Raw genomic sequence first — 13661 nt, 5'->3', positions numbered from 1 at the left:
GGTGTATGGGGGCTTTTTATTGAAGAATAATTCTGCAGACTACAATACTTTGTGCACTCAGTAATCCGTGGGCCAATAGATCAAAATCAAACCTGAGCATTGAAAGATACATCCTGTAAAAAATATGTGTACATCCCTTCCACTTTCCCAAACAATATTGTTCTAACTTTCTTGTTTTAGTGCGGGCAGGTGGTTCTTTAGAGGCATTTACAAGCCGCACACCTTAGTGGTTCAAAGGACACGTGCATTATATACTTTATGACTTTGAATGTCACATTTTTCATCGTTGTGTTCCCCTCCCCCCCCCCCCCCCCCCCCCCCCCCCCCCTTTTTTGTATTTTTTCTTGCCTTCATGTTCGCAGGTAGAGGCCGGTTCAAACTGTGCTGTCTTCGGATTGGGAGGGGTCGGCCTTGCAGTGATCATGGGCTGTAAAGTAGCCGGTGCTGCTCGAATCATCGGTATTGACATTAATACAGACAAATTTGAAAAAGCAAAAGAATTCGGAGCCACTGAGTGCATCAACCCGAAAGACTACGACAAGCCCATCCAGGAGGTGCTGGTTGACCTAACCGATGGGGGAGTGGACTATTCCTTTGAGTGCATCGGCAACGTTGGTGTGATGGTATGTACCTGTCGCCTCCTACTGCAAAGGCTGCAGCCGTGCACGTCAGTATATTGGTAAAGAGAATGTACGTTACTAGACTTTTTGACAACTGTCATGCTGTGGCATGTTACATGTATGGAAGTGAACTTCTACTCCTCTCTCTAGTATTATTTTTTATACTTGAATTCTCAGCACACCCACACACACCCCTTGCCTTGCACTCCACCCCCATCAATCAAACATGGAGAAAAATAGATTTCTCACCCATACGCTTGGATAGCCTTCTATTACCCACAATACGTGACTCTGACATCACTTCAGCATTCTGTAATAGCCTGAGATGATAGCTATTGTGTATACCCGATTGGTCAATACAAGGCCTAGAGCACTGCAGTCCTGTGTGGGAAATCCCTCGTCCTTATTAATTACATATATCCTTACGCAACACCATCCCCGACTCTATGGACCAAAAATCCTCCTTTGCATCTGTCTTCAACTTTTTTCAGTCTGCCCGTTTTCCCAGCCTCGGTGCTCAGTTGAGCAGCAGGAATTATGGCAACATGACTTGTTTATGCAGTCAGTGGTTTTGTTTTGGACAGAACCCCGAAAAAGCATGGTCTGTCCCTGCTGTGTAATCGGATCCCCACAGTGACATACAATGTGTTTTTTGAAAAGGCTACTGCAAGGCAAACTCATGAAGAGCTGGAAAATAATTTTAACTACTTTTTTGTAATTTAAATTTCTGTGATCAACCTGATTTCCGAACAACGTAGCCTGGTCTTTTTCGCCGATTCTCACGCTGCTGAATTTGTTTCAAACTTCCCAATTCAACTGAAAAATGCTATGCTTTTTGTTAGTTTTGATGCTTTTGATTTTACATGATTTTAAAACGTGTCTCAAAGTCTTGGAATAGGTATGGCTTGCATGTGGTTCTCAGACGCCCAGGTTAGCCCCTTTAAAATAGAGCTTTTCAAGTAATATTGTGTTTACTGTTTTTTTGTTGCAAAGAGAAAGTGCATCAGCTGTTTGCGTCACACTTCATTGTTACATTGTGCAGCCGTGATGTGCATCACTCAGGTGACCCTACTCTTGAAAAACTTCCTCCATGTAGGACAGTTTTTTCATTCTCATCTGCGAGTTTCCCAGGCCCATCTCTCCTCAGCCATGATCCTTGAGCCGGCTCATGCTGGACTTCACCTTATGAAATACACCTCTGCCCTATAGACCCTCTACAACACCACAAGATGTACCAAAAGGTTTTACCCATTCTGTGTCTATGGGAAAATGTGTTTGTACATATGGCCCTTAATGTATTTTATTTGTTTGTATGCAAAAGCGAGCTGCTCTGGAGGCCTGCCACAAAGGATGGGGGACCAGCGTGGTGGTGGGAGTGGCTGGATCCGGACAAGAGATTTCTACCAGGCCCTTTCAACTTGTCACTGGACGCACTTGGAAAGGCACTGCCTTCGGAGGTAACTTTAGTTTGTCCCCTCAGCTTCTTAGTATGTATGCATATTTTTGATGGCCTCATTTGTGTTTTTTAGAACTAGAACCGAAACATCCCTGAACTTAATTGAGGGTATAAAGGTGCCGAACAGCACCGCGTGTTCTGTTGTAACATAACCTAGCGATGACAAAGCCAAGCGCTCCTGCTTTATCTTCAGGCTGGTACCGCCTTCTACAGGCAAGCGTTGCCATCTTACTGTCTGGCGCAGGCCAAACTCAGATTGAGGTTGGAGTGATTGCGATGTGAAGAATCTGTAAGGGAAGGCCTCTTCAGTCTGTTTGTAGCAACTATCAGACTTTGCTCTGCTGGCCAGCTGTTTTCCTGGAATCGGTGGGACTGACTACGAGTAATAACTTAGCAAAGTAGGGCAGAAAACTGGTGATGTGAAGGAGAGATGAGGATTGACGTGTATGTGTATCGCTAGACATTAGTAGCAATCCAGCCTATCAGCGCACAGTCTGCCACATCCGGCTCCAAAAAGCCCCCTAGAGGCAAGTGGGCGGACCAAGAACCAGCCTGCTCATGCATAACATGGCACGCTTATAGGGAAGGCCCCGACTGCACCCAATGAAGATGATAGTTCGCCAATCTTTACCCTGTGGGACATGAGCTGTTGTCTTTTGCCTACCAGCGTGCGTTGCTGCAGCCTCGGTTGAGTTAAAACCACCAGTCTCACCCCCTCCCCACGTATTCCCTTTCTGGTATTGGCTAGATTTATTGTGTCTTTTTTTCCTCTTCTTTAGGTTGGAAGAGTGTGGAGAGCGTCCCAAAACTCGTGAGTGAATATATGGCAAAGAAAATTAAAGTTGACGAATTTGTGACACACACCCTGCCATTCACTCAAATCAATGAGGCATTTGAACTTATGCATCAGGGGAAAAGGTACGTTCACATCGTTAGTGGGTGCGCAGAAGTACATAAAGCAGCATAAGTTGGAAAATAAATATGTATCACTGGCTGTCAACCTATTGAACAAAATACCCCTTTCTTTGTGACAGGATACAGTAGTCCTACAGCTGTTGGTGTTTTGCTGTTCAGTGACTGACAGTTGTTATGCATAATGCCTTTTCACCTCACCAGTATGTATTTGCTCTACGATATTCGTAGTTAGCCAGTTTTTCAGTTTGCTTTTGAGATAGTTCCGCGTGTGCATTCTCTGTATTTGTGAACTTTCCATGACTATCATATGACAGTTTGTGAGACAAGAGATGCGCTCATGTTTGTAAAGATTCTATCACAAATTGTCCCTTTTTGTATTGTAAGGATCTAGAAAGAACCTTAAAACAGTTGTGGTGATTGCAAGAATATGCAAGCTTTATCATTTGTCTTGCTTCAGCATGGCTTTGAGCACTCTGCAACAATTTTCCTTGCATCCTGGTCCACGTTGCTTCTACCAGGGCTTTGCCAACCTAGATTACCGGTTGCATCAGAAAAGTTCTCATTTGCAGTACCTCCTTCTAACCCAGTGACACTCACTGCACCCACTCCTCCTGGCCACAAGTGCAGGCGTTCTGCATTTTGCCTTCGCTGCCTTCTTGCTGTTATCAGTCCTCTTAACCTTCAAACTTTCTCATAAAGGTTTAGCGCAATTTGGGTCTGCAGTGTGTTTTTCTTAATTTCTGTTCTGGTCTTACATAGAGCAGACTAGTTAAATGTTTCTCCTATTTATAATATGGAATAGTTTAAAAAGACAATAGAGTTCAACCCATATGTGAAATAGTGTGAAAAATAATGTATGGACTGGCTTGAAGCACTTCACTTATCATTGAATGTTTATATGTAAATCTGAGGCCAGTGCCAGAGTGCTGCAAATATGTCACTCCTGAAGGAAAGTATTGTCACCTATTTACCCATCATCAGTCTGAGCAGCTACTGAGTACTGACAATGATTTGCGGAGAAGACACTGGCAGGTGAGCTCCAAAAACCCTTTGCCAGCTTTCTCCCCACCCCTGTCGAATTCTTCACCAGCCCTCCATGTTACACCAGACAATGTGATCTTGATAGTCGATGCAGCACCCTCCTTCATGCTGCATTGACCTGGAGAAGACTAGTCCTGAAGAAGACCAATCACCCCTTCCCTAGCTGTAAGGTCTGCCCCACCCCTCTGACTGTGTACGTGTAACTCATCAGCCCCATCCAGGCAGTGATACCATGGATTGTGATCTGGGGCTCTTCGGAATGCTTCCATTTAGGTTGATGGCTCCCAACTTCAGCATGCAGGAAGCAGCAGGAGAAGATACTCTGGGATCCACAGTGACAAACTCAGCCAGCATGCGCCTGGGACTGGCCGATGCTGCGCCAGTTGGCAAGCTCAGAATCCAGACTCTTGGCCGAGCTTATGCTAGGGAGCATGAGACTAGTGGCTCATCCCCCAGAGCCCCAGCTGACATACTGCTCAGCTTCAGCAATCCCAGCTGCAGTGCCAGCCAGTGCACCTCCCACCTTTCTCCATTTAAGTTTATGATTTTCATCATACTCGCAAGCTATAGTGAATTCCCATTGGGCCAACAAGTATCTGGTAACCATCTTTTAAAACTAATTTGAACTTTAAAAACAATTTGTTTTGATTATAAAGTGTTAAGCATTGGCAACACTGCACGGGGAATAGAGGTCCTGTGCCAACCCCTCCCTCTGTTAGAAGTACTTCCCAGGTTTCATACTTGATCCAGTACATGTTGTCATTTTGTGGGGTACCAAACACTGCCATAGTAACATCATTTGTTCAGCCTTATAGCCACCTCGCTCTCAAAACAGTTGTTTCCGCTTATGTTATTGTATACTTTTTTCATGTGCCACAAACACTAAGAATCTGGTATAAAATGGGTTTGATAGTTCAGTATTGCCCCTTGGGTCTAGGCAGAGTACAGCACAAAAGCTGCGGAGTAAGAGTGGTCCCATGTGGGATTTAGCCCGTAACCTCACCCCTCTCTGCCCTCCTAAGGGGCAATAATGAACTTTGAAACGTAGTTGGAACATCCTTCTTTCTCCGTATCACAGCAGGTATAGCAGGCATTAGTCTGTTGGGGATACCCATTTTACACACCACATATCTCATGTAGGGGTAGGATAGGGTTATTTCCTTGGTCCTGAATGAACACCAAAGACCCAGTTGGGCCACACGGTGTGAAACATGTCGACTCTCACTGTGAGGCTGTCGAGCCAAGGGGTCCACTCCATTAAAAATGACTAGGTACCACTTAGGTTAAGAGCTAGGTGAATTAAAACTGCCTATCACACCACCCTACACTCACCATACCCTCAAGCACATTCATCATTGCAGCAAATCAGAAGACCTCTGACAAAGAGCCGCCTTGCAGGGCCCATTGGGCATTGCACCGCTGGCCCAACAAGGAGCAGCCCAATGATGAAGCTTGACACACATTTGGGTTTGTGGGGGCTCTCCCTTCTAATCATTAGGATCCCTCTGCTTCCATAGGGTTCTAACTGATAATAACCGTTCACTGTCTTAGAAGAACATCCCCCCACTTTTTGTATGTCTAAAAGGTTTATTTTGCCAGGTCGAAATGGCAGTTTTAAACTGCACAGACAGGCTTGAGACAGGTTTCTCTGAAGGAGGCCAGGAAGTGTTGGAGGGCCTCGACCCAAAGGGGATACAAACAAGGGGGCAAGTCTGGCAAGCTTCTCTATTGGCTGGCTTCCGGGGACACAGCCTCTAAGATCGTGCCCTCAATTTGAGACTCCGCAAACTGTCTTCATGATCGAACCACAGAGGTGGTACAGGTCTTTGTGGACTATGACTGTAAGCTTTACACAGCAACACCCAGGCCTCAGCAAGAACTTGAACATCTGATACTGTGAGATATCCCATTACCCTCAATTCCTAAGTCTTTGACCCACGACCTTGTCCTTGGGGTCAGCGTAGACAGTCTCCCCAATGGTTGAGAAGATTGGGGAGACTGTCTACGCTGACCCCAACGAAAATCCTGAGTCCAGACAGCTTTCTGGTTGAGTATTTCAACTGCGTTAGGTCCCACCTACTCCCTCACCTGAAGTAGTGGAATGTGGGTTGCTATCCCCTGGAGTTAGACACAGCATCTATTGTAGTGAACCCTAAAACATGCCAGCCCCTGAACCGATGTTCCTCACATAGGCCCATCGCCCTTATTAATGCTGGTCTTAGACAAAAGAGTGCCGGTTACCCCCTTCAACCTCTCATACACGCCAATCTAGCCTGCACATTATTTCCATAGTGTAGCTGGATTATTATAGACAATAATGGATCTTGCTAATGCTTCATTATAGACCGTAATTTACATCGTGGGATCAGGTCAAATGCTGACCAGTAAATGTAACCTACAGATGGCCCTGCTGTAAGATTGTTTTCCAGGATGTAAGTAAACAAACTAAAACTCTGGTCAGTGGTGCTCACTTCTGATTTCTGCCTTGACAGAATGTTCAGCACTACAGTCATTTCTAATATTAAAATCTGGTGAGGTGCTCAAATATGGAGCCCCTGAGTGGTTTAGCCAGTCATGAGGTTGAATACCAGATTCTTCGATATAGTATGTATAGGAACGATTTATACAACTGGTGAAATATGACCGGTGGCAACCAAAGATTCCCTGCAGACTCAGTATCCTATTTAAGGTGTATGTTCAGTGGACACAAGTTTGATCTTACAAAGGCACACTTAGCTAGGATCCCCTGGTTTTTAAGGGGGGAGAGGTAAAGAGGGGGTGAAAAGCAGATTACATTGATTAACATGGCATTTTGTGGATCTTGAACATTTCAACCAAAAAAGAGCACAAGATATTTGGGTGTAGACTCACCTGCTACCTAACCAATTGTTGCAGCAGGACAGAAAGGTTGAGGGATACACCAGATCATCTTTAAAAGAGCTTACAGGCCAACCATACCATTCCATAGCAACTTCAGCAATTAGTTTGCCTTCATGAGAGGCCACCAGTAGATTAACATGTGACCACACCACTATCCTAATGGATTTATTTCGAAGTGCACATCTCCACTTAGGGGAATGCTGAGGGCTATCTGAATAGGTGGATGGATATCACCTCAGACCACTGGGTCCAGTTGATCATAGAATCTGGATACCACCCTGCACTTCTCAAATAGCTTTTAACTACTTCACAATGTATTACCCAATACAGGCATGTTGAAGAGAGAATTGGAAACTAGTGTTGAATGAGGTCTTGAAAATGTCCCATCAAGAGAACTCCGAAAGGATGCTACTGCAGATACTTACTGGCCAACAAGTTAGTTGGATGTATTTGTACTTTCCCGAAATCACATTTCGAAACACATTTCTAAAGAAACAGAGGCTTGAGTTGGTTACTTTTGCCCAGACACTTCACACATTGGGAGCATGATTGCATGTGTCATTGGAACGGCAGAACACTGTTCACCTTAGTGTTCACTGCTGTCCATGTTGCTACCCAAAGCATGTGGAAGGGAGAAATGTACCCAATGTGATGCTCTAACTTTTGACCTTATTTCAGTTCTGAGGGTATTCACCAAGGTGATAGTGATTGTTTATCTGTACGAGCAAGGTGTGCATATGCCTTCTGTATTTAGAATGCTGGCTAGTGAAATCACTGATGTAGTGGGAATCCTTCTATGACTCACATGTGACTTGCTTCAGAGGGTAATTTTATCACGGAGTTAAACAAATTCTTTGCTGATTCCGGTCACCTACTACAATTAATTGGCAGTCCTGGATGAAGTCAAAAGGAACCTTTCACACCATAGAAGTGTGGACAACCTTCTCAATAAGTGAGCTACTCATAGCCGAGAGCAGTCTAGTGTATAGTAACATGCTTGTGTTTCCTGGACTGATCTTGCCTTGCAGATATTTGGTGCTTCCGGCAAGGCTAAACATCAGCTTGCTGCATTGTGTGCTGTTTGGGCTCATTGAGGTCAATTCAGCAAGGAACTTAGCAAGGGTGTAATCAACTCGGATACATTAAGCCAGGATCTGTATTGGTATTAACCCTCGCAGAATCCACATTTGGTTGAGGGACATTCTGGGAAGAATGAACCCTGGTCACACTTAATGGACTTGAGTGAGTACAGGATTCACATTGCTTTTTCAAAAGTTAATTTCTGTTTGGTAAGTGATGGATGTTCGTCACTTCTTTGTGTAGAAACATCGAGTGCTTACAGACGGCTGTGATGCTTTGTGTGAACATTGGTAGTGTCAAGGGTGTACCAGTTTTATCAAATAGTACAACAAAGTGATGCAGTCTCTTGAACTCTGGATCTGCAAGTATTGGTTTCAAGCACTGCATGGGTGGTTCTCCAAGCAGGAAGAAATCATTCACGTACAGATAGAAAATCTGGTCTACGGCATACTGCTGAAACTATCACACTGGGTGGTGGGGAGAGCAGGTGGAAAGTGGAGAGTGGAGTTGTTTGTTTACCTCTTTGCCAAAGTTGACAATCGCACATGTTCACTATTATGCTTCCCCTTGAGAAGCTATCTTCAGAAGTGGTTCCTAACCTGTGGTACGGGGACCCCTGGGGGTCCGCGAGAGCCTAGAAAATTAATAAATATTAACAAATATTGACAAATTAGGTCCCCAGCTTCCAGTAATGACTCAGGCGGTGGTCCCCGGATTCCCATGATGATTCAGTGGGGGTCCTTGGGTTCCATTAATGTTAAAGTGGGGGTCCACAGAAATCAGGTTGGGAACCACTAATCTACAGGTTGCATTGAGTGTGCGGTGGGATTTCAAGTTTAGTATGCCTTCCATTGTTTTTAGAATTCGCAGGATGGGGCTAATCTCATTGTGTTGGATTGAGTGATCATTCCCCGTGCTGCAAAATGCCATAACGGAGTCAATGCTTCTTGGTTCACTACATGTGAAACAGTCGGTTCAGTTCTTAGAGGCGAGCCAAAATTGGACGATGCAACCGGATAATGATTCACACCAGTAAATCTGACTGAACAGCCCCGAAAGTTGTGAAGTGGGCCAAAATTTCTTCCATGCACTGACAGTGATAAACTCTTAGAGAAAACGGTTATTTCTTCTAAAGTAGGTTCCACACATTACTGAATTTACCATGTCTGCTTACTTTTTCGCATAAGGCTACAGATGTTTTTTTCAATTATATTTTTTACAAACAATGTCAGTTAATTTTGGTTGCATTTGTCACATGAGCTTAGATGTATCTAATTTTTGGATTTGGAGGCCTAGATTAATGTGTTCATATATGTGTGTGGCTGTGTGTGCATATATGAATCTATTTGAAACAATAGAATATCCTGTGTAGTTTTTTCCTGTCACTGTACGTACATAGACAGCAACGGTGGCTGGTGACTTGTGAAAGTGGTAGGGCGTAAACTCTTGCCTGGAATTACAAGGATCAGCTACCTAACGGGACGCTAGTTGGAAAATGTCCTGATCACTCCAGTTTCCTGCATTTCAAGTCTGTACATGCTTTTTTTTTAACCAGAACGCTTCACATTGATTATAAACTCTCCAGGCTTCTACTCTGTGGGCTGTCATTACCATTATATATTGCTACATATTCAGCCATTAATGAAAAGGGATTTAAACATTGAATGCCCCTTTTGTTGTATAGTTAATGTCAATTACTGTGCCACAATATGAACAAGCATAACGTATGATGAGGCGCTTTTTATTGGAGATGACCTTAGCTTTCCTTCACAAAGCTGGAGACTGGCACATTCCAGCGACTGTTAAAACGTGGCATCTCTAAAAACAACCCTCTTAAAGCTAGTGAGTTCACACGTGCTGGGATGTGCCCGCTTTGAGCTGTGAAGGAAAGCTGAGGCAGGCTGCAGAAAGTTTCAGCAAACATCAGAACTTTCATAAGTTAAATTTTTTAATTACCTCAGCTGAAAGAAATACTATGACCCAACGCGTGTATGCTCAGCTCTGACTGACAAGATGCTGCTGCACAGAGCTAGACAGTAAACGCGTTGTTTACCAGTTTCCGACAGTGTAAGTCTGAAGAGAGTGGCAAGATGAAAGGACGGGCTCAAGACTTCTTGGCATCGGTGAGTTAGATCCTGGAGTGCAGCACGTCCTGCTAAAACACGCACACTTTGATGCAACAAAAATATCTGGAGCTGGTACCTCTTCTGAAGCCCTCTCTGTCCCACCTCATCACAGGGAGAGATGGGATCAGTGAGTCTTGCTGACCCACCCCTCCCCTGTGATGAGATCAGGTGGGGGTGCGCATCCTCGCTTATTGGCACAGCCTTTGAAAGCACTGGGCTGTAGCCTAATGCTCCCGGCCTGTGGCCAATTAGCGAGTCAGCATTAACTCAGGGACTGTGGTCCTAAAGCCTGACGGCCACTGAGGTATATGGTTGAACAAAGGTAAGCCCGGCAAATAATGGTATGGAAGGCACAAATGCACTAGTGCATGTGCCTGCAAAAATAGTGCCCGACTGCCTCTTTGGACGAGTATAAATAGCACAGTTAAAAAGGGTCAGGAAACAAGGAGGGAAGGACCCCTTACAAGGAACCTTCGCTGATGGCCTGCCTGTATCTGCTCCATGCATCCAATCACCTCTCTTCTAAATCAACATGAATTCAAGTAACCTTTCTTCATGAGGCAATTGATTTGTCTGGGTCACACATGCACATTATATTCTTTTATTTTGTAGGGCCCCCCAAATATTTTTTCTAATTGATATTGGCTTGTCGAATGAGTGCTGGCTGTTTGTTGAGTACCTTCTGTCTTGTGAACTGCATTGAAGTAATAGTTCTAAACATGGTATGATGCTTTGGGAAGTGAGGTGTTGCAGGTTCCTGAAATAGACTTAGGCCCTCATTTCAACATTGGCGGGCAGCAACCGCCGCCCGCCATGTTGAAACCACTGGGGGCGGCCGCACTCCCGCGGTGTCTATTTGGAGATCCCCGCTGGGCCGGTGGGTGGAAACCTGGTTTCCGCCCACCGGCCCAGCCGAGATCTCGGCCACAACATGGGAGCCGGCTCCAAATGGAGCCGGCGGTGCTTTCACTGTCTGCTGTGCAGACAGTGAAAAGCTCCATGGGTCCGTGGCAGGGGGCATGGGCAATGCAGGGGCCCCGCAACTCCCCTTTCCGCCAGCCTTTTCTTGGTGGTTCATACCGCCAAGAAAAGGCTGGGGGGAGGGGGACTCAATCCCCTGAGCAGCGCTGCTGGGGGATTACAACCGCTGGGACAAAAGTGGTGCGAAACCGCCGGTGCCGGCAGTGCGACTGCAGTGCTTCTGCCGCAGTCGTAATGCCCTAGTTTGTACCGCCACCCTGTTTGGGGTACAAACTCCAAAACAGCCCTGGCGGTCTTTGACCGCCAGGGTTGTAATGAGGGCCTTATTCTCTTACAAATGCAGCACTGTATATAAAATTGTATCTATGCAGCACTGTATATAGAAGTATATTTAATCTTTTAGGAACATTTCAAACAGATTTTTTTTTTTTCTTCCCTTTTAGCATTCGAAGTGTCCTCGTAATTTAGGCAACCTGGAGTTGGAGTTGAACAGTAGCGCTGCTATTCTTCGCTGTATTCTGCAGAGGGCTTCATGATCATGTGGACACACCTTCATTAAATCCGAGTTTGAAATCAAAGTAGTCTGTATTAGGAAGGATCGGCAACTCTAAACACGGAGACGTCTTTAACTCTCACAACCATTTGTTCTGGAATATTATAGATTTAATAAATATTTGCAAAAAAAAAATGGTTAACATTTTTTGTTTTTAAATCAGAATTTCGAAAAAGGAGCTAGCGCTATAATGTGTCCATTCATTATCATACTTTTGAGTAGCATGGATCTAATACGCCTCTGATCTGTTGATAGGCAAGCATGCTCTGTAATTACCAGAATTCTTCATCAACATTAGTGTCTTCGGTATTAAAGCTGCTAAAAAAAAAAAAAGAGTCCTGCGCCTGCCACAATTTTTACCCATGCTCTGCGCAGCCCGAATGACTCTGTACTCCCGAATGACTCCGTACTCCCTCATGCTTTGCATGCCTTCAGTCATACACTATACACCCTCCCAATATCAACCACAGCATACAGCATAGCAGTGTTCTTCTCCAGGTCAATCACAGCATGTGCTCCAAAGTCAGCTAGAGCAACACAGCTCACACACACTGCACACCCAAGTCAGGCTCAGTTGACGCACTTTTATCCTTCCTGCATATGATCACACCTCATCCCATTGGCCATGCTCTAGCCTCCTCCGCTCCCTTGCTTGGTTTTTAAGCCACGCTCATATAAGGAAGAGAGAGAGAAACAAATTGATTACTCACAACCGATCTTGGGAATAGACTACTGGAGCGGATAACGGGTGTTTTGGGAAAGCTGGGCTGAAAGAGGTCATAAAGAAGAAAAATATAAACACTCTACCTGCTGTTCCCAGACACGGACTGTCAGCAGCTGGAAGTTACAGACGGGGTACATTAATATGTTTGTACAGTACTGCAAACTGCAAGGGCGAGATACAAAGGTCAATGACCGGTTAAATAAGGAAAGCACAAGCAGGACAGCTGTGACCAGTCTATCAATCTGTGTCCTCTACCAGTGTCAGCTCCAACAAATGGAAAATATAAGTAGCCTCTTGGGCAACCTGCAGAAACCCTGCAGAGTGTGGCCTGTTTTCAAGGAGAACAGAATCTCATGAGTATTGCGAGGTCCAGAGAGCGACAGGCGATTCAAACTGTCTTAGTTAATGGTAGTGAATCCAAGAGTTTGCAGCAACATCTAAACTAATTTAAGCTAAAGGGCATGCTTCTGATGGATACTTCTACCTACTGATTCCTCACATTTTGAGTCTCCTACAGGTACCAAACTGGATCCAGAAAAACTGAAATGGCTCATTATAGTAACCCACACAAAGTACTAAAAAGTTGTACTTGTTTTTTTTTTTCTTTATTCCTTGTGATAACACAACAGCGCAGTAACCTCCAGCTGAACAGCACAACAGAACTGCACTTATAATACTCCCCACATTCCCGTTCCAAGAGAATCATCACAAGTGCATGCATCACAATATTAGTCCTGTATCCCAAGCCATCTCCACACATCTCCCCCTTTTGTACATGAATGTAGGAAGTTGGCTCTGTATGCACTATTCCAGAGTAAGGAATAGTATGCACAGAGTCCAAGGGTTCCCCTTAGAGGTAAGATAGTGGCAAAAAGAGATAATACTAATGCTCTATTTTGTGGTAGTGTGGTCGAGCAGTAGGCTTATCAAAGGAGTAGTGTTAAGCATTTGTTGTACACACACAGGCAATAAACGAGGAACACACACTCAAAGACAATTCCAGGCCAATAGGTTTTTGTATAGAAAAATATATTTTCTTAGTTTATTTTAAGAACCACAGGTTCACATTTTACATGTAATACTTCAAATGAAAGGTATTGCAGGTAGGTACTTTAGGAACTTTGAATAATCAAAATAGCATACACAGTTTTCATATAAATCACATATAGCTATTTTAAAATTAGACACAGTGCAATTTTCACAGTTCCTAGGGGGAGTAAGAGTTTGTTAGTTTTTGCAGGTAAGTAAACCACCTATGGGGTTCAAGTTTGGGTCCAAGGTAGCC

At 44.5% G+C, this 13661-nt stretch overlaps 1 protein-coding gene across 1 annotated transcript in view; it reads left to right on the top strand.

The window, feature by feature from the left end:
* Window positions 1-11777, top strand: part of LOC138299780 (alcohol dehydrogenase class-3) — an 85091-nt gene extending 73314 nt beyond the window's left edge. Inside the window, exons 6-9 of the mRNA XM_069238334.1 lie at window positions 363-623; window positions 1942-2077; window positions 2856-2994; window positions 11543-11777. Of these exons, the coding sequence (XP_069094435.1) occupies window positions 363-623; window positions 1942-2077; window positions 2856-2994; window positions 11543-11567 (561 nt within the window). The 3' untranslated portion in view covers window positions 11568-11777. The remainder of the gene's footprint in view (window positions 1-362; window positions 624-1941; window positions 2078-2855; window positions 2995-11542) is intronic.
* Window positions 11778-13661: the final 1884 nt, after the last annotated feature.

This window comes from Pleurodeles waltl, chromosome 1_2, assembly GCF_031143425.1.
Source record: "Pleurodeles waltl isolate 20211129_DDA chromosome 1_2, aPleWal1.hap1.20221129, whole genome shotgun sequence".
NCBI classification, from domain to species: Eukaryota; Metazoa; Chordata; class Amphibia; order Caudata; family Salamandridae; genus Pleurodeles; species Pleurodeles waltl.
The sequence above is the reverse complement of the archived record's forward strand: the minus strand, read 5'-3'. Positions and strand labels throughout refer to the sequence as shown.